This window comes from Lipophrys pholis (genome assembly GCF_963383615.2).
Source record: "Lipophrys pholis genome assembly, chromosome: 14".
Classification (NCBI taxonomy): domain Eukaryota; kingdom Metazoa; phylum Chordata; class Actinopteri; order Blenniiformes; family Blenniidae; genus Lipophrys; species Lipophrys pholis.
The window spans coordinates 8,676,498-8,702,061 of record NC_137633.1 but is presented as its reverse complement, the minus strand read 5'-3'; the positions used below and the strand labels follow the sequence as shown (position 1 = coordinate 8,702,061).

Here is a 25,564-nt window from a genome sequence, read left to right as displayed (position 1 = left end):
GTCTGCTGTTATGGGACTCCATTGGACCTGAGCTTACAGTCTCCGCTTGCTATGTGGCTGTGAAAATTAGATTTACACATGTCAAAGAAAACCACAAGACGTAGCCCAGAGCAACCATGGGCCACATTAAGACCCCAAGACCCCATTCTTACTCTTTGAATCCTGCGAGCCAATTTTCAGAAATAAAAACATTATTGGCTCTTATTTTAAAGAACACATTTAAATTTCATTTAACTATTAAACTCTGTAATTACAGTATTAAATATGGAATTATCTTTAAATTTTCATGAAATGAGTCACCATAATTTTGTGGTTTAGAACCGTTCGGTCACAAGCTGCCCCTCTGTTAGTGGGGATCATATTTCTGTATATACAAACCAGAATTGTTCTGTTAACACGAAACGTCACAGACATGTGAAAACATTCAGAAATTCAGCATTTTGCACAAGTCAAATTCTGGAAAAAAAAAAAAAAAACTTGATGTGATCTGTGTCAGATATCAAGGGATCTGGCGTGTAGAAAAAACTTCTCGGCAAATCCGTGCAACGCATCCACCCCGATCACCGTTTATTACTACATGAAAACAATCCCACCTGCTACACCTGTTGGGAGGGATGAAATGCACAGAAGGATGAAAGAATTAATCACTCCTTTGTTTTTGGTTTCAGCAAACCTGCACACGATCAGAGGTTATCATCGGGTTCATCTCCACATCTGCCTCCCCACTCGACACACTCTTCCATCGCCGGAGGTTTTAAAGTCTTGGAATTGTTGATATAATCTGACGAGCTCAATTATGTTGTTTCTGAATAAATGCATTTTAATAAGCACCAAGCACTTATTTTTCTCTAAACTATATTTCTCATTTCTGAGTCACCATAAGAGGGTCAATGGGAACGCGTTTCAAAAATGCATTATGCCGGCTGCAGCACAGCGGCGCAGTGAGACAAAGGTGACAGTAAATACCAACATGAAGGACCCTTAATGGTGCCATTTCTATGCTAATGTGACACCAGGGAAAGAGGTTTCTATTGCCCTCAAGTGTTACCTTTGTCTGTCCATCCTTTTAAGAGGTGGTCGGCCCGCTGCGGCCGAGATGCTTTTGGAGCGATTGTAGCTTGGTTTGTAGCCAAGGCCCCACTTATCCTTGAGAGAGGCCGCCTGAGTAAAAGCACACGTTGTCAGAACAGGCTAATAAAAGCACGAGCGAGGCAAGACTCCGGCATTGTGCTGCAGTGGTTGGGCTCAAAGTTAACCACGCTGTGGAGGTCTGGAGCTGAAGATTTACCCTCATGCTGGAGCGCCGCAGCTTCTTTCTGACGTCTCTCCGGATGTCGTTGACGGCCACAGACTCCAACTGCTGGTAGCGCTGGATTTCCTGATTGATGGTGCCCTCGCTGGCCCCCAATTTCCTGCGAAGACGAGAGGAGGATGAAGTTAGCTGGCTAAACTCTTTCCACAGAAACAGTCAAATGCTGCATGACCACGCGAGATTCTTACTTGAGGTCGTCGATGACTTTGGCCTGTTCATTCAGCTCTCGGATGTCCACCACCCGCTTGGTGAATTTTCTTCCACGAGCGTCCATCACCTGGTTCCCCATCACCATCTGCCTCCTGGGGTCGATGGTCTCCTGTTTGGCCGAAGCAGCGATACACACCCACACACAAACGTCAGGTAAAACGGATACCGAGCGCCCGATCACACATAAGAGCCATTTACCAACCAGCTGCTGTGCCCGAAATTTGTCTGAGGAAATAATGATTCGGTTAGAATGCGTTAGTCCAAACACCAGGGATCATGTCCTCACACAGCAGACCCCCACCACCACCATCACCACTCAAAGTGAAAGAGTGAACCGCCACAGCGAATATGATCACTGAAGCCTGATGAGGAAGGGAAGTAAAAGCACGTGCTGAGCAACGCTGTTCTGCAATGTTGTGCCATGCAGATGAAACATGAAACAGCGTTACTCAGCATCATTCCCGAGTCAAAACCCAGAGAGGAGTCACACTACAGGGGAGGGCTACATACACAGGCCCAGGAGACAGGTCTTTGGAACCGAGGAGTGCCTGCTTGTGGGGGGGGTGTTGTACAGTTTAAGTAGTCTGCATCGACTGATACACTCTGTGGCCTGGCCCTCAGGCCCAGGATGCGGTTAACCAGACGCTTCTTTAGGGTCAGCCGAGGGCTGAACTGGCTCGTTGGACTCTGTAAACAACGGCAGGGACAAACCAAGAAGAATGAACGACTCAGGTGTGTAGGTTTCTGTTGAAGGTCGGCCAGGGAGGAGATGTGCAAATATATTGATGGAATAAAAACAAAACATCTGAAAAGCTCTGGGAATACTCAAGACGGTGACGCCCTGTGACTTGGGGAGCATCAAGAAATATCTGCCCAGAAGTCTGAACGGTTTCCCCAACAACGGTCTTTCTTAAAATGTGTTTGAGGTACATCTGTTTGAATTATAACCGCTGACCTCAAGGTCAGACACATAACAGTCTAAGAAATCGCTTTACATTTGTCCACTTCTGTTGTTTTCCAAAATACAATTTCACTTATTATAACTGTGTGTTTAAAAAAAAAAAAAAAAAAGATCAGCAATGCAATATTAATGACTAATAATACAGCTCCTGCCTTCAGGGTTTAAAAAAACAATATGATGCAACTGCGTTTAAAAATTAGCTGCTTTAGTCAAATCAAGCTGCGTTTATTGAGCTTGAAGTTAAAACTTTTTCTTTGTTTGCTGAAATGATGTACACAGTTTAGTTTTTGTCTTCCAATATTACATAATTATCACATAATTAAGTCTTCCTCATTTTCTAGGTGGAACTGAAACAAGTGCGTATGATGTTCACAATTACAGATTCTGAGCCGCCTCATTCTGTCATTTACCTCCAATAGTGGAATTATTTAAAGACTCTTACTTTATGGGTTTATGAGCAGGTCTGTTAAAGGTCTGATGACCTATTTCTCATAGCTGTCTCATGCTGCTTCAGTTCGGCTAAACAAACTACTTCTACCATGATGGTATAGAGCAGAGGTGTCCACACTCAGTCCTGGAGGGCCGGTGTCCTGCATGTTTTAGTTCTCTCCCTGCTTCAGCATACCTGAATCTAATGATGATGTCATCACCAAGGTTTTGAAAAAGCCCAATAAGGAGCCCTTCATTGCAATCAGATGGGCTGCAACTAGGAGAGAGCCAAACCCTGCAGGACGCCGGCCCTCCAGGACCGAGCTTGGACACCCCTGGTGTAGAGCCTCTCAGTAACTGCAATGGTTTGTAGAAATGTCATATCTAATACAAAACCAAATGATTCTGTTATACGTTTGTTTTGTGAATATATCAAATGCAATAATTGCATCAGTGTTTTCTGCATTTCTGAGAGTGGGGCTATCACTGTGTAACAAATTAATCCGAGATGTGTGGGAGATGAGAGCAAAGGAAGTGTTGTTCAAGTATTTCTGCAACAGAGGCGTTAAAGTGTTATAACAGAGCAACAATCACATATTATATACACCAATTTGGACAAATAAAGATGTCCCTGATGGTTTTGCTCACAAGAGATCAATTTAAATGCCACAACCACAGGCTGAGCAATAATTACAAATTATGCTTATTTTATATTTAGATAAAGTACCATTTACATTTGTATGTGGGGCAACATGCTAATATATGGAGATGTGTGCTTACGCTCAACAGAAATGGAGTGTTTTCATTCTTTTCATGGCACCTGCTGCAAGAAAATGTTAAACTCTTCCTGAACTTGAGATAAGCAGTTCATTCCTTTCTTCCAATTTCACATCAAAAAACCCTTTTCTATAATTCTTTTCCAGGAACTTCCCAGACTGAAATCATAAAGCACAACTTCTGATTCAACAGCGAACAGCTACATCCTTCTCATTTCTCTTGTGATCGTATTTATCTCATTGCAATTGTTCATCAGAACTATACTGCGGGAAAAAGTGTAAAAGAAGAGAGCGATCCCTGACCATGTGGATAGTGGGCGACATGGAGTCGGCTTCGTCCTCGTCCGATATGTCGGCCATGTTCACGGAGTTCAGGTCGGCGATGTCGTCCACGTCCTCCTCGCCCGTCAGCGACGTCAGCGTGGTGCCCAGAGCGTTGAGGCGCTTGCCAATGTTGGGGTCCATGTGAACATCGATCCCGCACATTTTCCAAAGCACGTTGAGAGTCCAGGTACCGGCGCTGCTGCTTTCTGTAATGACCAGCAAAAAGCCAGATGCGGGAAGCAACGGAAAACAAGAGGGAAATGAAATAAATAAATAAATATTACGATGAAGGACACGGGTGAAATTAATGCAATTAATAATAAAACATTTTCAGGCAGCTGTCTCTTTCTTATGGTGCGACTAGAGGTTGTGATCTATATTTCATGGGTCAGGGCAGCGTAGGTAAAAGAACTTGCCTGCAGAAGGTTGGCCTGTGGTCCGGGAACACACTTCATATGTACCGTCAGGGACAACACCTGCATACAGAACACACACATTGGGATTCAAACCCTCATTCCCAAACATCAGGGCTGAAGACTTAACATAATTTGACACCTAAAAAAAACTATTTCAATTATTCATCCACCTTGTTGTTTGCCTAGTGTGTGGACACTGGAAGAAAAGTCTGCTTTTACTTCCTTCTCGCAGACGACTTCTCTCGAAAAAATTGCTGAGGATAGGCTACAACACTGCCACCTAGTGAACGCAGCTGAAAGCACTTATCCTTTAATAAAAGCAGCTGTAGTACCGTTGAATGAATATCTCAATCTCCAGGCTTGCTGGCATATTAAAAACTATTGTGATACATCAAATAATAAATACCGTGTTAAAATATATATATTGCATCAGCAGATAAAATAACACAGAGTCCTAGTAGACAGTTTCTTAAGTTTTGAAGATGTTTCTCATCTCATCAGAAATGTTTCATAAATTTGAAGTGACTATCCCAATAGTTTAATATACATACTGTTGAATAGTTAAGTACTGGCAGAGCGGTTAGAAACAGGTGAAGCACAAGTGATTTACATAATCTGCAAGTTTTTTTTTTAAGTTTTCCTTCGTTCTCAAACAGTTTTCATAATGAAATGAGTGTCGGTATGTCTGAGTTCTTGTCATGAATGCAAGTGGAAGTCTCTGGGTCAAAGCACTTCAGCAGCTCCCAGTGGACAAACATACTGGAAAATCATAAAAATAAACAATCATCTTTATTTTTCTTTTCCGAGTAAATTTGCCTTACTATGTGTTGCCGCGCTGGCATCTATTAGTAGCAACAGCAGTGACTTCAAAACCGACACTGAGTGGGCTCGCCGGTGTTACTCACAGGCATTCATTACGAGGTCTCCCCGGATCTCCGGCTTCCAGTCGTCCCAGGTGGTCTCGAAGCCCTCAGCAAAGCGGATGCAGAAATTCTTGAAGTGCCCTTTGCTCACCAGAGACTCGGAGGAGCAGGCGGTGATCAGCGTGCTCTCGATGGTCAGGACCAGAGCGGAGCCGGTGTCAAAGTCTATGCTGTGATTGGCCTGGTGAAAGGGCAGGAACAGAGGGTCAGAAAGGCACCAAGAAGGGGCAGATGCAGGGGAGGGGAGGGCAGTACAGAGAGGGAAAACCCACGTCCATGGGCTTGGAAAAGCCACACTTAGCTGGTAACACTTCACTTTAAATATTCAAAAAAAATTATAATTTTTTTTTGCTTTTCTTTGATTGCAGATACCAAATCCACGACAAAAGTTTGTCACAACATAGACTTTTAGTGTTGCTGAGTAAAATGTTACCAGGCTGTCCGGTTTGTTAGATTGTGTTTGACTGTAGAATTACAAAAAAAAATAAAAAATCATCACAGAAGAATTTCTAGATTAAATCTGCACCGCTCCCAAAACGACAGTCTCATCATCAACCCAGTTATGATCACACATTTCTATGAGTTGGATAAGAATCAGACTGCAGCTTCGGTGCAATTACTGCAGGAAATTTCCCGGAGTCCACATGTGTTCTGTTCCAAAAGTAGGCAGAGCTCGCCATGTGAACCACTGATCTCGTGTTGTGTGCGGAAAAAAAAAAGAAAGAAAGAAGTGTATTCAATTAAAAAAGCATCTTTCATCTTTAGCAGCAGACACTTTTGGCAGCAGCTGGCAGAACCTTTTATTGGGTCATGATGACACAGTTCACACTGGTTTGCCAGCATAAGAGGAGGAAGTCTTGGTCGGTGCCGTGTCTCCGCCCGTTTGAAAGAGCAGAGCACTCATGGCAGATTTTCAAAAAAGAGAACCACAGTAAGTCATTGTCCCACAACAAGCCATCACAAGAGATGTAATAAACTTCAGGTTACTTTTTGTGCTTTTTTGGGCCGGCCTACTGATGTGCTGGCCTCAGTTTCAGAGTGGATGCCCTCGGTAGCTGGTGCTTGTCCTCTCTATGGAAATAAGTGCAACATGACAGCTGGTGTATCTTCTAGATCTCCACACACTTGAAGTGTAACACGATATCTGACATTGACTTTTATCAATATCCAGTGTTTCCCCTAGAAAAGTTCCACTTGTTTGTATGCATAGTCTCTGTGTTTTTATGAATGAAATAACTTTCAGGATTTCAGGCTTTTCATCTAGTCTTGTGATAAATCATAAATTAATCAACATTTTCTTGTGATACAAATCATTACTGAACAGTAGAGCTGTATCAAATATCAGAATTCTCTAAATATTCAGTTGTATTCTGATTCAAATTGAAATGCATTGGTATTTTTCTTGAATTCTGTGTTTAATAATTTATTTGCTGGTCTGTAAGAATCTTGCGATTAATAATCAAATTTCAATAACTTAAATTAGAAAATATATTGCGTTTTCTGAAATACATAGATGGATGAACTATAAAACCCTGTCCTATTCCATCTGACTGAAACATTTAGCATTTGTGTTGTACTATTAAAAGAACTACAAAGTACTATAAAGTATACAGCTGTGGTGTTAATTCCGTTACTGCAATGACCTTCTTTGTGGACATATCAAGTCAAACACCCAAAAATTTAATGTGAGGAAGAATAGCGCTGAAAAAAAAAAACGGTCTATAACAAACTAAAACAGGGATACAGTGAAACGGTTATAAATAAAACATGTGGGGAACAGCGTCAATGTGCTAACCAATGAGGCGAGGTACAGCTGTGGTAGGGGAAACACTGATATCAGAATTGCTCGATTAAGCAGAACAGATCAATAAATAGTTGTCAGGCCTGTAAATCACACTGTGAATAAATGTGCATTTATACCAAATGTGGCAGTCGTGTTTGTTAATTGCCAGGATAAAGCGGTGAATAATTGTTCCTGTACTTAAAGCTGATTGCTGTTAATTCAATTTGTTTACAAATGTGATCCAGTTCAGTGAATCGAAATCTATTGACCACTAAAAAGGTTTAAACCTGTTCAAGCGAACAGGTAGCAGAGTGCGTTATTTCAACAAGAAAACGCTACAAGTGACTGTGGTCGCCGTGAAGAGGCGACTGCTGCGGCTTGGGAGCAAAGCGTAGCCGCACTTTACCTGGGACGCATTGGTTATCGGCAGGCAAATCCCCAGATCGTTCACCGTCAGCTGCAGGAAGAGTGTGCTGAAGGCCTGAGCCGAGGTCTGCTGGATGACTGGCAGCTTGTCCACCACCTCCTTGGTGGCCACGTGGATGTCCTTGTTGAGCGCCAAGCGCTGCTCATTCCAGTTGTCGTATGCTGCTTTGTAATTCAGCCAGAACAGCACAGCTGCAGGGCAACACGGAAAAGGGGAATTAAAAAAAATAAATAAATAAAAAAAATTCTTAAATGTCATCTAAACATGTGGAGTGAGGGTTTGAGGTGTCAAAAAAACAAAACAAATTTGAGCCTTTCTAGTTTCAGATGCTGAACCTGTGCTTTCTAAGGTGTGTAAATGTCAGGTGGGATTCAATCATAAAGCTGTAACAACAAATGACTTTATGCAGTGTCTCACAGCAAGACCTCCACTTCCTGCTGTGCGCCCTCAGCATCACACAACACAATATGGACACCAGAAACCTGATCTGAAAAGCAAGTACTGGTGGTGAAAGAGACTACTATATTTCTTCTATTAAAATGGAAGCTTGTGTTGGACCATTGTGACAATAGCAGATGCATAAAAAGTGAGTTGAACCTCTGTCGAACGCCACCGGCTGAGCAAAAACGATGGGCCTGTTGAGCGTGATGAGAACGGCCTCCTTGTCCGAGGAGCCGCTGATTTCCTCCTGCAGAGCGTTTCGCAGACCTATCCGAGTTCGGAAGTACGCCACCTGGTGGAAGTCTGAGCCTGCTTCTTCGTACACCTGAAAAGCGACAGAGAGGAAGTATAGATGCAACCACAAGAAATTGAACATCACTGAAAAGTTGTTGTTTTTTCTTACATTTGCATAAATCTAACTTCTAAACTTCTCTAATCTCAAGCAGTGAGAGCTTGATGAGTACCTGGTGCTTGACGATCTGTCCCAGGGCCAGGTGGAGGTCAACTTGGCATTTGCCAAAGAGTTTGAGGTAGCTGCTGCTGCCTCCGGGCTGAGCCTTGCACTGGATCCTGTTGGACAGCTCCAGCTCGATCAGGCCCGTCTCGAAGCGCACGGCCCGCATCGAGGGGGTGGTGGCTGTCATCTGGATTCCCTGCGGACACGGAACAGATACTCAGAAGCTTTCCTCTGTGCCCTGCTGAAGCCCAAAAATAAAACTGGTTTTCGCTGCTTGAAACGGCACAAAAATTGGACCTGGTTGCCTCTCCCCGAGTGTGTCTGCTTTTATATTCTTAAGGAAAAACCTGAACATGAGTTACCTTGAACATGAGGCTGACAGAATAAAGCAGGATTTTGGGCTTGTCTGCATCTGTTGAGGTGTCATGCTCGTTCCACAGGGGGATGGGTTGTTCTCCACCTGAGTCAACAACAAGGACACGAGAGCAGCTCACCGAGGGGCTCCATCAAAAGTGACAGAGGGACGATGAGGGTGACACACATTAGAGTTTACTGTAAAGCCCAGCCCCCTTTCTACTGGGCTATGATATTGATCAGTCTGAGCGAGATGAAATTACTCTCAATGCAGCTGTGGGACTGAACATGAATGAATTTGTGACTGGGCCTTGGGCATTGTTTAGTCGTGGGGGGGGGGGGGCTGGCTTGTAGCAGCTGTGGAAAAGCTTCCAGGGACATTTGTGAATATAAAAAGATGAAGAATACCGTACCTGACACCTTCTGAATGACCTCGTTGACCTCCTTCATGAAAACCTTCTGCAGAAAGACGAGGTGGTTGAGCAGGTCTGTGGTCAGATTGTGCTCAAATGAACCAATCTGTGCACAAGAAAAGACAGTTATTTACCATTTTAAATAACTTTGAAAGCCAGCAGCATTTTCTGCAGAGAACTTTAAGTGAACGAGTGACGTCTTGCCTCAGCCACGCAGCGAAGGTAGTTGCCTTGCAGGTAGTTGCCTTGCTTTGTTGGGAACTCGTCTGCTGCACAGCCCTGGTCTGAGTGACTCTCGTGTTCCTCCATGATGTACTCGCCTGACATCGTGACCGGGGGCAGCGTGAGGCTCGCCGACGGCGACATGGTGGACAGGTCCACAGGGGACACTTTGGACTGGAAACAAAGCTTGTGGTTTGGCAGCTCGAAGGTGAAACTGGTTTGAGCTCCTAATCACAAGAAGAGAAAATCAACATTATGAGAGTTTATGCAATAATCAACCACCAATTATAATTTTTTTTTTTTCTTCAATTCTCTGGAAGCATTAAGAATTCAACATTAAGCACAAAAAAATCTCCACTCAAGTAAACACAAAGGTGTTTATTTTTGGCTTTGAATTATATTCCCATCATCAATTTTTCACTCTACACAAACTATGACCAAAATCTTAGCGTCCAAGCTTGTTATAATTCTCTGAATAACACAGAAATCTGAGGACTGCAGCAGACCAATGCTCCTTGTATGTAGAGTTAGCAAACTTTGACGCGGTTTTGATTACCCAAAATAATCAATAAAGTGTCAAAGAAAATCCATATTAAATTAAATAAAGATTGGAGGGACAAAATGATCAATTAATTAATCCATTTGTAGTATATATATATTGCTGTTTTGGCTATTTGACCAGCAGACAATACTAAGCAAACTTTGGCGTGCTCAACAATAAAGTGAGAGACAGAGTTCATGTAACCACAGATAGTTATTCCCGAAATCCCCACTTTTTTTGGTTTCTAATCTCGTTTGTCCATTTGCCTAATTCTTCCTCCAAGAAGGATTAAAATTCACCTAGTGAGACAACTTTGCAATGAAACAGCAGGAGTCTAAAAAGGCATGCTCAGCCAAATCGCATCCAATTTTCTCACCCTCAAAGCTCAGAGAGGAAGAGAAAAGGAGACTTTAGGCAACTTCGTCACCATTTCAGCCTTCACGACGACTTCCATTCACGGGCGATGTAGAGCCTCGTCGCTCTTTATGCCCTTTAACTGGTATTTTTGCCACACTGCTGCAACATTTCAGCAAGAAGCAAAAAAACTGTAATCCTACCAAAATGCCCCCAGGAATTAGAAACCTTATTACTTTCCTATTGAAAATGAACTCAGGCTCTATAGACTTGTTGGCCGTAATGTGCTGCATTTGTCCTTTCCCGCTACAATGCATCATTATAAAATGCACATAAAATGTTTTTCATTTTTTATATCTTTGTTCTTTCCTCAACTGCAGGCAATGACATTACAAAGTTAAAGAGATGTAAAGAGAGTTATCGCCAAAGCTGGCATGTACTTTACCACTCTGTCCCCTGACCGCTGTGTCGAGGTTGAAGCAAGAAAGGTTAACACAGGTGGTAAAATCCTTGTGAATGAATGCAACCTTCTATAGACCTGTGGCTATGTCCTTGTCGCACTAGATCCATACAGAGGAGCCCTTATCTTCCTCTCAAGGTCTAAAGCTAATGATATCTTCGGGGCTAACTCCTCTTAGCGTCCCGACTCAACAGTCAGGAAGCAAAACGTGGCAGACCGAATTACTGCAGCACTTATTTGATACTAATTTCAACTGGATTTTATTTCTCTTTAAATCTCCTGCAGCACTCATTAGTCGGCACTCATCGCTGTCTACCGCCTACCATGCACATGTTTATGTTCCCAGCTGTGGAGTGACTTCAATCATAGTGACTTCACCCACCCCGCTGTTTGGTTGCCTACTGAAGGGTCGATTTGGTGAAGAAATCCCCCCTCTGGGGACTAATCATTTTTTATATATTTTTTTAAAGTGTACTTACTAGACAGATTTCATGAAAGCTCTAAATATTTACATGCATTTTATTCGCAGAGGACAATCAAAGCTTTTTAAGTCAGCAAGTTTATTGAGCCAAGGTTCTTTTGAAGATCTCGTCACGCTTCAGCTCAGGCATTTGCTTAATCCGAGATAAGACGCAGCTTTTTATATATTTCAATAATATCTTGTGAAGTTTGGTCAGATCATGCCAAACGGCAGTAATTTGTTAACAAGTTTGAACTCTGTCTTTACCGGTTTACACAGTCACCAAGATCAGTGTCTCCTCTGTTTTGCTACGAACCTGTCATGCCGTGGCTCTTGACTCGTCCCATTTTGTACTCTGCTTTGAGCGAGGGCAGCAGGGCCGCGCCGATGGTGATGCCGTCCATCATGGCGCTGAACTTGAGGACGATGGGCTTCTTCTCCAGGCCCTCGGGGAGTTGGGGGAACTCGTTGGCTTCCACGGGGGTCTGATTGATGCTGGATGCCTTTTCGGAGGGCTGTGGAGTGGGGGTGTCCTCCCTGTTCGGAGGTTGACTGTGAACACACACACTTACACAGTCAAGACCGTCTTCCATCAACTTAAGTGGTGATTTGAATACATGAAGAGGGGGCAGCTCCATCAAATACTAGCTGTTAATGTCTGAACTGGATTCTGTGTGTGGCACTTCACATTTTCCATTAAAGGACTCCAAAATAAATGAGGGGGTAAAGTGTGTGTAGGAGGCCTGCGCACATTGAAAAACTGCTACGACTGCTTTGATTCAGTTAGGTGCGCCTTAATGTGCAGAGCTTGGCAGATAGCTCCTTACATTCCAGTGAATATCAAATTATAGACAGGTTCTTTAATATCCCGAGCACACCTACAACTCTATAAATATATTAACATAATTCAGAACATTACCATGGAAACGGGCCACACACAGGCGCTGAAAGCAGGCGACAGAGTGGCTGTGCTGTACTGACTTTTCCCTTTGATAGAGTAAACAATCGCATCCAGTGGTATGAAGGCTTGGGGGATGCATTCATTATGTGAATTTGCACGTGAGGCAGAGACCAGAGACATTGACACCTGACACCTGACAGTTCTGTCAATATCTCAGGCCTCTATTCAACTAATGACTTTGAAACGCGACATAAACTAGTAACATGTCTCTGCTGTTGAATAGTGGAGCTGTTAAAACTGCGACACAGAAGATAAAGTGTGGTTCAGTCCTCAACACAAGCACCCAACTGTTACAAGAGACCCCATAGTGAGGCTTTGTTGTCCAAAACCATCAGGTCAAATGTAAAAAATATGGTTCGAAAAACAAATGTGTATGCCAACTAATCCTAATCCATACCTTGTTTTAATAAGTAACAAACTCTTTTGGTAGGTAGGTAGAAATTGGAAGTGTTATATCGCTGAGATTTGCAAATTAAAAAAAAAAAGAGACATACACGTTGGAGGGCTGCCGGATGAGATCAGAGATCTGCTTGGAGAGCTGGTGGGAGCTGCGGACCATCATGCTGTGCAGAGTGGCCGGATGCTGGGGGATGTTGATCATGATGGCCCCCACCTTGAAGACGGCGGCGTTGTTGGTCTTGAGTCCCCGCTGGGCGCTGTACAGGGCCTGAGACTTGGCGATGTTGCATTTGACCACAGTTCTGAAACACAACACGACGTTGGATGAGCCACATGAGTGATAGCTCCGAGCCCGGAGATGAAGTGGACTGACGAATGGATGAGAGAGGAAATCACACAGAGGAGCACCATGCAGATTCAGGGGAGGGAGAATGAGCAACCACAATGTGGAAGAACCAAAAATGAACCGTACACCAAACATGAGCACTACATAAAAGATGTCTTGCCCCCCCCCCCAAAAAAAGTGTCATTCAAGGACAAACATTTCACCCGGGGTGGCTGATGTACTGTTGACTTTCTCTTAATACTGAAATGCCAAACAGATATTCCAGTATTTTGTCAGATGATGAGATTTGGAAAGAACATGGATACTGTACACAGATGAGTTTACAGATATTCAGTCCAGCTGCAACAGTTTGCTGTTTGAGGGGTTGGCTTATTTAGAAAATCAGCTCGCTTCAGTAATTTTCAGCAAAATTAACATGTGGTTACTTCATCTAAAATATTGACATTTGTTGCTTTGCCTTGTGTCAAAAGTAACAATTCTTTGGCCTGCCGCTTTAAAGCAGTTGCCCACAAGCCAATATGTGGCTTGTAATAAGGATGATATCACATCACCGTGACACAGTAATCACAAGTGTCTTACAAGACAATTCTGTTGCGTGACAATATTTATGTTTGACGTCCGGGTCAGGATTTGGTGTCAAGATCTCACACAGATCATCTCGTGCCAATCCACTCTAACCCCCCCTGTATATATGTAGATCATTTATAATTATATGTACTTTAATTGATCAGTTTTAGTTCGATTAGTGCAATCAATTCTCATTTAGAAACCATTTTATTGTAGTGAGGACTTTGACATTTAATATATATAACTTCTGCTACCAAAATCAAATGCGTTTTTTTGTCGGGACTTTAGTTAACCCTCAAAACAAAGCATCTGGCCACTATCATGGCTTCATCTTGATGACAGTCACTTCATCTCAACCTTTGCGAAGGCGACTGTAAATACACATGGTAGACAGGTGACCCAGACAGATGAAGGATGTACAGTAAAGGTAGTTGGGTTGTTTAGGTTAACTAATGCAGAACATACAGAAACTCTTGTTTAGCAGTGCTGGTGGGAGATGTTGGGAAATCCTCCAGTCTATGAAAGTAGTTGGAAGAGAAAGCAAGGAAGAGTTAAAAGGGGAAGCAAAAAGGCAGAACAGAGTGTGAAACAGCTGTCAGACAGTGGAAATCGAGATCCACAGTAGAAAGAAGATGTTTAGCGCATCAGAGTGGCTGAGTGAGGTTCTTATGTTTGCTTTTGATATTCAAACGTTTAGGAAAATATTCAGGGTTCATTAAGTACAACACTAAGATATTCTTGTCATTTGGAGGTTGTTTTTTCTTTCCATTTTGCAGCTCAAAACAATTCTTAGTCCATGACATACTGACCATTTCAACCTTTTTTTTCTAATAACTGCTGGCATGTAGCACTAGGTTAGGGTAATTTGACATCAGCTTCACAATCTTACTCAATTCTGCTGTGTCTGGAATGTAGGACATCGACCTAAAACTGCTTTGATAGATGATTAATTATAGACTATTTTAATAATAAGTTACCAAATCCAATAATAAAGAAACAAAACAATCAAACCGCTGTAATTTAGTTGTGAGCTTTTAAATTGACAAGAGGTTTTTTGTAAACATGTGCCAACATATAATATGGAAAAGAGAGATCCTTTAATCTACCTAGTGCTAATTAATACAGCTTAGTAAACAAAAGTACATTAAATAATTGTCCCATTTCAATACAGAGAAATCAGTTACTCATTCTATTAAACAGTGATGGGAATGTGTTTGAATATTTAACTAAAACAGATAAAGAGTCACAGCATTATAAAACGTTTGTGCCACTATGCGAAAAACACATTCACTTACACATTCGCTTTGTGTTCTAATATTTTCGCCAACAGTAATGTCCAATCGTTGCACCCTGCTGAAACATGCTGCGTCTTGTGCAGCTGACCATACATAAAACAATCTAGAACTGAAGGTCGCATTTGCATGGCCCTCACAATGCAAATATAAAAATATATTGTTATGGGAATCAAACAGAATCAAGCAAAAATAATAAATCGCTAAAAAGTGAACTGATTATGATAGCGGGTTGATGTTAGGTTCAAATCAAAAATATACGTATTAAAGTAAGGAAATAATACCAAAGAACAGGCCTGAAAATTACCTCTATCCTTCTACAAGTACTAAAATATGCTAAATTAAATTATCAGGTCAAAACAGCATAATAGATCAGTCCACAAAAACGGCATGCGTCATACATCGCCTTCCTCTCGTTGTACAGAGGCTGTATGTCATAAACAAGTAAACCAAACAGCGTTTGGTTCAGTACAGCATTTTATATCAAACAAAATCACCCTTCAGTAACAAATAAGGAGTGAAAAGCTACGTTTAAAAGCATGAAAACATCATTAAGTCTCACGTTTCCTCTCACAGTGGGAGCCTCTGTTAAACAAGTCATCTGTTTTAGTAACAAACTGAATCCAAACACACGAGGCGTGTAACCTGATTACCAAGGCTGGTTTTTGAGGAAGTTGTGTGCCGTAAAAGAAAATAAAGTGATGTTTGGATTCTCTGCAAAGAAATGTAAAAATGTGCTCAGTGAGAAGTCGGGCACATTAATCAATGTTAATTTAGTAAAGTTGGGTATCTCAAGATAAGTGTTTTCAGTTCAGCTTAGTAGGACCTGGGTTGGCCTTGTGTCGTAAACGACTTAGTAGAAATCAAATAATCCTTCACCTGGGACGGCATACCAAACAATAAATCAAACCTGCTTCAGCGTCCACACAGTTCCAATTAGAAAGCCAGGAGATTGCGATGTATAACAGCCAATTTGACGAGAAAACAGTTGGGATCAATACACTTCAATGCGTTAGCTGGGGCTACAATTTTAAGTGTAATTACGCCTTCACCTTTGCTCAGGCTTTCCTTCTTCATATCGTCCTTCAGGGGTGAGAAACTTTCTCCAACAGCATTCATCAAATAGCTGAGGTGAAGGAGAAAGAGTACGTACTGGATGTCAGGTGTGATGCCCTCGAGCAGAACAATGTTCACTCCACCGATGTGAGCCGACGCACACGTCTCCGTCATTTTCTGGTGCAGGATATCTGGCGTGCATTGAGGGGCGGGGGAAAAAAAATTAATCAGATGAAAGGAAACTTTTTTTTTTTTACCAAGTAAGAATCTCGAGTAACATCTCAATCTTCTTCTGGAGTATTGAATCTATACACTGATCAAGACATGGGTACATGAAAATTCAACATCGAGTAGCTGTTGAAACACCAAAACTAAAGCTTGAATAAACGTCTTCTGGTATTCGAAACACCAAGCAGCATAATAATCATAGTGAGCACAGATCAATTCTTATAGATGACAGCTCGCTGAATGAATTTCGGATTTATGAAAAAATATTTTTAGAAACCCAAATATTGCACGGTAGACTGTAAACATGAAGGCTTTCATGAGAGAACAGCTTTCATATTGAAAGGTCAATAATTTATGATTGAGAACATGTGGAGAATATATATATTGTATACTATATTCTGAATATGTTTGACTTGAATAAATTGCTTGTACATTATCTGGCGATCAAGGCCTGTGTCAATAACACCCTCAACATGCCGTTTGTGTTTCTTTTTTCCATTAAAACTTGTTCTAAACTATATGTTTGAACTGTCTGATTCAAAGACTTTATATTCACTTTAAAGAGTCTCGTTTTAATTTAAAGAGTCAAGTATTCTGGGTCGAGTTTAAATAGTTCAGGACTCCTGTAAAGGATCTGAATTTCATTTCAAACTGGGGCTTGGCAAGTATTGAACTGTAAAGTCAAATCGCAATGTAAGAGGTTGCAATTTGAAGAATACATAACCCCCCCCCCCGCTCACTAAGCAAAGAAACTAAATCAGGCGCCTCAAGAACCGCTGGAAAAAGTGGTCTCAGAGCAGCTGTAATCCAATATATGATATGAATACATGAAAGCAATCGGCGGACTGAATATCGTCTTTTACGTTTGAGCTGAGAAGGCTCTCAAACTCTGAAGAGCAGCACCCAATACTTTTTAAATGCTCAGCTACACACAGGAAAAAGTGAAGCGTCTCCAGTTGAGTAAAGTTCTCATCAGGCTTTATTCGTTCGATGAAAAAAAAATTAAATGTTGCTCACAAGCAAAAAAATATTTTGTCATTTAAAGTCGTCATGGAAACATGACGCTCCATCCTGTTATTCCTCTCAGTGTTTATTTAAAAGAGGTTTTGAATGTTAAGCTGTTCAATGTGAATAATTTCAAAGTCAGGAGTGTCATTTATTTGTATTTACTTCTTGACATTTGTGCTGAATATTGTCAGAGCAAATTTAAAAAAAACTTTGGGTAAATACTTTATTTGAAACAATTCAAGAGAATAACCCGAGAATCCAGGTGTAGTTTGGTCTATACTGCGCGTGGAGTGTCCTGTTGGAGCTTTAAGAGTATGGGTCTGCTTCCAAATTGGAGTCCGAGTTGGTTTATGGGATAAAAAGATGGGAAGGTAGGGGCAATGAAAAGTAGTATTTAATATTTTTTTTTTTACCTTATTTCATTACTTCATTTTTACAGTTCCATTCTATTCTCATATACATTTATACCCTATTTCACCATTCTTTTGTCATTTAAATACTCTACTTGGGTTATTTATACTCTCAAACTATCTTTAACGCTGCTTTATTTCACAAAGTTTTTATGATTCTTGGTTTTCATCTTGAGTTTGTATTCGTAGATTGGCGTTTTTTAATCCCTGCTTGGTTCCTCTTATTCTATCTTATTAGTTGTCACTCTGACCAGCATGAAAGACGCCATACAAAGTTTAAAAAGTGACACTTAAGCTGGACATTCCCAGCCGCGGCCTCACCTTTCATCTTCTCCTTCAGGGTGAAGCTTCCGTGGATCTTCTTAAGCTCGGCCTCCATGGTCAGCCCGCCGATGTCTGCCTCCAGGTGGGTGCGGTTCACCATCCCGATCCCGAACACGATGAGCGTGACGTGTTGCGGCTCGGAGCTCACCAGGCTGCGCCGCCTCCCGCCGGCGCCCGGTGGCTTGTTGGGCGTGGCTTGCTCCTGCTGCTCGTTCTCAAAGATCACCTTGCAGAAAGGTTCAGAGGGGCGACGCCCACCTTCTGCAGAAAGAAATGGACGGGTGGGAAGAAAAGCATCAGCGACATTTCTGAATTTCCCAATGTCGTTTGTTTAAGAAGTAGCCTGTCTATTGCTAACTAACTGACCTACATTAGTTTGTGATGACATCTACACCACAGAAAAAAAAACCCAAAAAAAAACATTGAGAGCAGTTTTAGCTTCAGAGGAAGTCTTTCTCTCAGTGAGCCAAGTATGGTGAAACCCTTTCCAGCCTTCACAGCCTCCTGTGCTACACTTAATGGTCTCCTTGGGGAAATGTGGGGGTCACAACAACCGCAAGATATCCTATCAGGATGAAGTGAAGCCAAATGAAGAAATAACACAAACATCAACTGTGACACAGAAAAAAAAAAAGCCCAGTGCCACAATTATAATTAGGTATTAACTACTCATCTAAGGGTATGCATGCGCCCCCTCTGCTCTACTTATTCCTCCTTCTTCAGTTATTTTCATTGCCAGGAGGTCATAAATATTTGCTCCATTGAAGGGAAAATAAACGGAGGAGGAATCTGGTTAGGAACCTGCGTGATCAGCAGTAATAACTAAACATCATAATTTTTTACTGATCGCAGTCATGATGTGCAGCAACTAATAATGATGATGCAAGGGTAAAGATAGATTTTATTGTTTCACTTTTTTTTGACAATTGTAGAATGAATCCCCACAGAAGTTAAGAACCTTGTCATTATCAAAGGAAAAGGAGTCGATGCAGATATATATTTTAGACCAGCTAAATCAGGTGAACACTTTGGCGAAATAAGCTATATCTTTTTGCAAAAAGACCTCTGGAAAAACTGCCGATTTTTTAAACATACGAAGATGAGTTATTATGCAATGTTACAAAGAGTTTTTTTCCCCCACTTATCTGCTTCCATATATAATCATTTTTTTAACTTGTTAGTTTCATATAAATATTTGATCTCAAAGTGACTGAAAAACAAGAACAAAAAAGTAAACCAAAAAGAAATGTCGTCTGGACACAGTCATTTCTACCCAAATCACATATTTGGCTGCAGAAAGTAAAAAAATATGAGCATGAATGCTTCTTGGTGGATGAGTGTCAGAAACTAGCAGCAGACATGTACAACAAGACACTGCCACCAAATATTAGAGAACAATTGTTGTGTCCAGAATACATTTTCAGCTCAGTTTTTCCTTTTTGCCTTGAAGATTTCGGTTCTACAACTTTTTTGTTCTTGTTTTTCTGTGACTTTGGACATTTTATAAAACACCAATTTGCATTTCTTTGATGAAACATTCCTCAGTCTGGACTTCGGGGATACTAGTTTTCCCTGCGAGTGCTGTGAATAAAGTGGTCATAAAGTGGTGAGGGGTAACAGACAAAGATAGATGGCAGAGTGGAGGGAGCAGATGGGGAAGAAGAAAACTAAAAACGCAGCGGGGGATATGTGAAAACATGAGGACTGAAGGAAGACGAAGGCAGGAGTGAAGTGTGAGCCAGGACAGCGCAGTTAAAGGGAGTGAGACGGAGGAATGGATGGCTACTGAAAGCCGATTTCCACCTGAAAGGCAGTTCTCCGGGGAGCTTTTCTCCAGGATGCCGGTGGGATCGGAGATGAGGGAGTAGAAGTTGAGCAGCTTGTACATGTTCTGCCAACATTCCGCTGATGGCTCACTCTGCTCTGACACTGTGATGGAGTCCGAGTCATCCATCTGGATCGCCATGTGGTCGGCCACGTCACGGGAGCCCTTCCTTGACACCTGGAGACGTTACGCAACACTCGACGTTATGACACAAACAGAAATGTCCCAATATGCACGAGGTTGGCGAGGGGAAAATAAACAGGCAGAGCTAATTCGCTCTGTTTTTATTGGCCTGCTGCTTGCTGTCACTGGATGGTTGTGAAGCGGTGGCCTGTGAAGGCCGTCCCACCTAATGAAAACTCACACTGTGGTTTACAGGAAGCTTTCTTCAGCAGGCAGAACAGCAGGAAATAATTTATGATCCCTCCTCACAAGTTAAAAAAAAAAAAAGGATTTTCAAAGAGCCCTGAGCACTTCACAGCGTGAAGCTTAGGCTCCGACTGCTGAGGCAAAATAACATCGCAGACACATTTGCAAAGCATGTCTTTAAGCCCTGCATGTGATCTCTGAGCTGGCGATCAGACTTTTCTTTTGAAAACATGAGATCAGACCATCTTTCAAGTTCATGGCGCAGATCTGCTGATCTGATGGCTCCCTCTAGAGTATGAAAGGAGAACGTGCCCCTTTCTGATGTGCTGCTAATGTAAAGAAATTTTTCACACCGTGTCTGATAACTGAAGTACTTTTACAACATCTGATGGCATCAATCTGCAGTCTTTATAGAATCAAGGTTTAAGGCCTTCATTGGCTGTTGCTCAGCAATATGATGTGACTGATAAGTTCTTTATGATTGTTTTTTTTACAAACCCTCAATGAAGCTGCATGTCACACAGGCATGGTTCACAACTGGTTTTTACCTTGGAGGTGCGTCGCTCGGAGCGTCCAAGGGAGCTGCGCCCTCTGGGCTCCCGCCTGCCCAGCGTGTCCATGCCCGACGGAGGTCCGTTTGGAGGTAAACCACCAGACATCCCTGCTCCTGCTGCTCCACCTCCTCCTCCACCTCCTGCCCCACGCTTGCTCTTCAGGGTTTGGGTCCCGCTGCGGCCCGCCCCATTCAGGCTGCCGCGGGAGCTGCGGCTGAAGTCCGAGGACCGAAAGTGGCGGTATGGACGCGCCTTAAAGGTGGGTGTTGGGGAGGCTGAGCCGGCGGTGTAGCGGCTCAGCTTGATGTCAGTCTGAGTGGCCTTGATGTCGTCGATCATGGTGCTGAACTGGTGGATGAGGCGCACCAGGGCCATGTCCACACGCTGGCTGATGGCCTGGCAGGCCGTGGTGAAGTCACAGTGGAATGTGTTGTAGTGGCGGCGGTTGAGGTCGTGGAAGGAGAGCGGGACAGCCGAGGGGCCCTGCGGGGTGCTGGTAGACTTCTCCATCACCACCGCGTTCACGCTGAACGTCTCAATGAGAAGCGCCGGCTTGAAATCTAGAGGAGGCAGGTTGACCATGCCTTGTCTGTGTAAAGAAGGAAAACTAAATGTTAAAACAGAAGAAAAACAAAACGCTGCAAGCTACAAGCAGAAACGGTAATTATCAACACTCTAATGGTTTTTAATTGTGTGAAGTAGCCATTCCCACACGGATGCCATGGATGGGGCACCAGAGAAGACATGCAGGAGAGGTTTGTCTCCCAGTTTGTAGATTTGCCTACCAGTTTTATTCACCATCTAAAATGTAGTTGATCTGGAAAACCGGCCAGGGCTCTTTCTTTTGTGCCCAACACAGTTTCTCCTCACAAAAATTATTTGGAGTATCAGACACTGGACGGGGCAGGTCTGCAGCCTTTCTTAAAGGCAAACTGAGGACAACTATCTAGAGGGAAACGTTTGGGAAGCACTGGAGTAATGATTATATTTGATTTCATGATTATTTTACCTCTTGGATCGCTTGTTTTTGCGCTCTTTAGACGTATCCGAGTCCACGATGTCTGCCCGGAGACACTCCAGGTTGCCAGAAAAAGACAGGTGCTCTCCAAAATACATCTTGTAGCTGAGAGGAGTGGTATCTTGGGCCTGGATGCCGGTGTAGCTCAGCAAAGGCTTGAACACGACCTGAGGGGGTGGGAAAGAGATTATGAAGGCGCAGAATGAAGCAGGTCGAGGCTGCAGACTGCACTCCATCACAGCATATTTCATTATTGTCTCATTTATTATTCAAGAAGTTTGTCATGATCACAGATTGAGCCACAATATTTTTTGCCTGCTTTTAAATTAATAGCATTAATAAGAAACAAATATCTATGGCGATCACCTGAGCGTCCGCCAGCTGAACAGCAGCCGGGCACTGGTTTCCCTCCTCAATGTCAGCTATGTCGTCCTGGCTGGTGCTGTGCTGGGAATGCTGGGAGTGAGTCCCATCCAGCGTGTTCTGGTCACTGGACAGCACAGTGTTGAAGTCTGATGCTGAGGGGATGGTGGGCAGGTTACACGTCCCTCCTGACGGTAACAGAGAAACAGGATTGGGATATGTGTGATTAAAAATGTGGAGAAACTTATTTTTTTCCCTCTTGTGATTTCAAAAATAAAACAATTTCAGTCAATTTTAGATTAAAACTACAACATCAGCAGCATTCGTAATGCTGTTTTACAGAGGCTTCAAAGTAGAGCAGCTCCTCTGGGCCCGCCCCCTCTATCCCTTCCCATTCAGCCTCCACACCTCAATTGTCGAGCTTTTAACTCCCAGACCAATACAAATACTAAAGCAGAAGGAGAGTTAAGAAAGATGCAAATCAACTTATCATACTCTTAATGCAGGTTTTTATTCTTTCTCGTATTTTATTTAGAATTTTCACATTTCAAATATGTAAATAAACCAATGAATCATCCCTAAGAAAATCAACTTTCATTCTTCTCTGACTGCCATTTTCAGAAATATTGATCCAAACAATATTATTACAGATGAAGAAAACTTACTCTTGGCTGACGTATCTGTGAAGTAAAGTAAAACAACTCAAAAGACAGGAAAATGACCCAGGACACTAAAAACTCTATAAAAACCGACTTGGAATATGGCTGGGCCATTTATGAGATGGTATATGTATTTCATTTTGAAATGAGGGCCTTTAAACTGACAGCGAAAGAGAATATTGCAGCATTCATTCCCACAAATCTTGACCAATTTGAACACCTTTATTCCTGCATGTTCCACAGATAAGTCACAATACTAAATCCAAATTTCCCCCCTGCTAATACTTGAATGAAATGCCACCCTATTAGAGACTTAAATAAAAGAATAAATCAGTGTAATGTGCCTGCATGTATGAGCCTGCCAACATTACCCTATGGTAGATAGTACTCACCAGGTGTTTTTCCAAGTGCGGTAATCACACACAGTATTAATGATCATTCACATCAGGAATAGCTGTCTGAGATGTTACCGCAGTGTGTCATTAACCTGCAACGTATTTCATTCAAACATGTGGTAGAGGGCAGGGCGTGCCCTCGAGGTTGTATTTTTCTTGCAATCGTGTGTTCCTACGCAGGTCAGCATCAGGCAGCAGCAGATATGTATAACCAGCAGTGAGTAAAGCGGTCGGGTACAAGAGTTCAACACTGCAGCACCTCATTAAGAGCGCGGTTTAATGAAATACAATGAAGGCAACAGAAAGTGTTAACAGGGACATTATGACCATTTAATGTGCAATTTGGAACAGTAAACAGCCTTTTTCGCTTCATACTTTCAGTTAATTTGTCTGTGAGGAACTGCTGTTGCTAATTTGTTGTGCTGTCGTTGGCTCACACCTGGGTGGACAGGTAATGACAAACTTAATCGTCTTGGGCATGTATCCAGTCTTTACACACATCTAAAAATGGACCCACAACTGCTCTGCACAGTGAAGGTGAGATCGATCTTCACTGTGATCTGCACGGACGATTCCAAAGAATAAACTGCCGTAAGGAGAAATGAATAAATGCAGAGAGCGGCAGATTGTAAGTGAGCGGGCGAGTGGGAGGAGAGGAGAAAGGAGAAGGGGGACGAATGAGTGACACCACTGGAAGCTAAACGTCACCCATATATTCTGGCAGGAGGCGAAAGAAACATCTTAACATCTTTCCCATCACTCAGCTACCGACCTAGTCATATGGAATTTTATACAGCAGCCACCTCATCCCAGTCATATCCCATCACATATTAAACTTTGATATAAGGCCAAAACTGGAACCCTGGTTTGGAAATGATTATTCCCAAGATATTGTGTATTGTATTAACTGTAGTCGAAGGGAGGAATGAAAAAGTGCTTTAGGTGTCTCCAGTATATTAAGGGTTTAGCAATATGCAGGGGGAAAAATAAGTATGACTTATTGATTAAATTGATCCAAGTCAGAAATATAGACATGATGTGCTTAACCTAATACCACTCGCACTATTCAAAAATGACAAATATCTATGCATCTCAGGCAATAAAACGGGGAATGACCCTTTATGAATGATTCAAATGGTCAGTGAAGACGGATTTAAAACAGATTTAGAGCTACCTTGACTGAGAAGAAACATTTACTTGGCAACCAAATCAAATCTAAAGACAAATAACAGCTGAATGCATGAAGGGATTGTTTCATATGGGGTAATGTCAGGGTAGCCATTCTGCTTTGATCAGAAGCCACTGGAAGAGCGTAGGTCAGGTTATTGCTGCCAAAGAACGCTTAAATAGTTATTAAATTACTTCATTTTTCAAGAAAAAAACTGCATTTTAAAAGGATTAATAAGAAACAAAAGCTATGACTTTTCTGTGAGAAGCTACAAATTTCCTCACAGGAGGACTTGTGGGCAGAAGTTGGAAAATAACACACATTTTTACTAAAGTTGACCCATAGAAACTTGTGAAAAAAAAAGTAAACTTGTAAAAGGGCACCAATGATCAATTCAACGTTTTACTCAAGCAAAAGTTAAAAAGCTCAGGCTCTGAAGATGAGTTAAAGCATAAAAGTAAAAAAATGTCCCATTGGGAGGCATTCTGAAGGGTTATTTCTGTTCTTTATGGATGAAGGAAGAGATGTGCTCCATCATCAATGTTATTTGATTCATTTTTAGCCTTGTGCTCTCCAATTCAAAAGGAGATTTTTCCCATAGCTGAAGCTGCCACCTTTTTTTCGTGCAGTTATTTCAATGTCTACGGTTAATGAGCCATAATGACGAATCCTAAAAGGGATCATGGCAGACTTTCCCTTTTGTTTCAGTTCAAATGAGTCTTAATCAGCCAGTTTCAATCGCTTTGCAATTCATGCAAATTTCAACACAAAAAAAAACTTGATTGTAAAGGGTAAAAAGTACAGCTCTATCGTAGGAAGGGGAAATAAAAAGTTGTCAAAGCACCAAAACTTTGTGAGCAGTACCGCACGTAATTCCTTGCACACACCTGCTGTTCCTTTGTTCTGTCTGAATATCTTGTGTCAGCTGTTTACAGGAAATGATCTAAGACGGCCTGGTGTTTACTTGCTGAGATGCATTTATTTGGAACAGCTGTGTGACATGTGTAGAAGTGATGAGAAGCTCGCTGATGATAGGTATCCGTCATCTGTTCCACACTATGCTCATACTGGGCGTGCGTGTGCGTGCTAAAAACAACAACATTGCATTTTCTCCCACTGAAAGATGAGGAGAAAGTCATTTTCCGGATTGGCTTATGCGATGCGTTACTTTTACTTTTATTTTCCCCATAAAGAAAACATGCCACTAAGCATCAGCTAATTACAGACAGTGGGTTCATTCAGCTGTAACGGCACATAAACCCTGATTGTCCACTGAACCTGGTGTAATGGGACGGCTGCACAGGCAGGTGGAGGTGTTCATCCTCAACTATCCACCAAGGTAGCTTTAATTAATCAAAC

The 25,564-nt window shown here is 42.2% G+C and overlaps 1 protein-coding gene across 1 annotated transcript in view; it reads right to left on the bottom strand.

Annotated features, from left to right (window-relative positions):
• Window positions 1-25,564, bottom strand: part of kiaa1109 (KIAA1109) — a 95,245-nt gene that overhangs the window by 24,266 nt on the left and 45,415 nt on the right. Inside the window, exons 46-67 of the mRNA XM_080480345.1 lie at window positions 21,987-22,171; window positions 21,612-21,787; window positions 20,597-21,191; window positions 19,658-19,856; window positions 17,852-18,115; window positions 15,982-16,075; window positions 12,719-12,925; window positions 11,580-11,815; window positions 9,431-9,675; window positions 9,227-9,332; window positions 8,822-8,919; window positions 8,467-8,655; window positions 8,159-8,327; window positions 7,541-7,752; window positions 6,339-6,422; window positions 5,334-5,532; window positions 4,425-4,488; window positions 3,992-4,214; window positions 2,033-2,209; window positions 1,501-1,631; window positions 1,289-1,412; window positions 1,049-1,161 (exon numbers count right to left, since the gene is read on the bottom strand). Of these exons, the coding sequence (XP_080336471.1) occupies window positions 1,049-1,161; window positions 1,289-1,412; window positions 1,501-1,631; window positions 2,033-2,209; window positions 3,992-4,214; window positions 4,425-4,488; window positions 5,334-5,532; window positions 6,339-6,422; window positions 7,541-7,752; window positions 8,159-8,327; window positions 8,467-8,655; window positions 8,822-8,919; window positions 9,227-9,332; window positions 9,431-9,675; window positions 11,580-11,815; window positions 12,719-12,925; window positions 15,982-16,075; window positions 17,852-18,115; window positions 19,658-19,856; window positions 20,597-21,191; window positions 21,612-21,787; window positions 21,987-22,171 (4,090 nt within the window). The remainder of the gene's footprint in view (window positions 1-1,048; window positions 1,162-1,288; window positions 1,413-1,500; window positions 1,632-2,032; window positions 2,210-3,991; window positions 4,215-4,424; window positions 4,489-5,333; window positions 5,533-6,338; window positions 6,423-7,540; window positions 7,753-8,158; window positions 8,328-8,466; window positions 8,656-8,821; window positions 8,920-9,226; window positions 9,333-9,430; window positions 9,676-11,579; window positions 11,816-12,718; window positions 12,926-15,981; window positions 16,076-17,851; window positions 18,116-19,657; window positions 19,857-20,596; window positions 21,192-21,611; window positions 21,788-21,986; window positions 22,172-25,564) is intronic.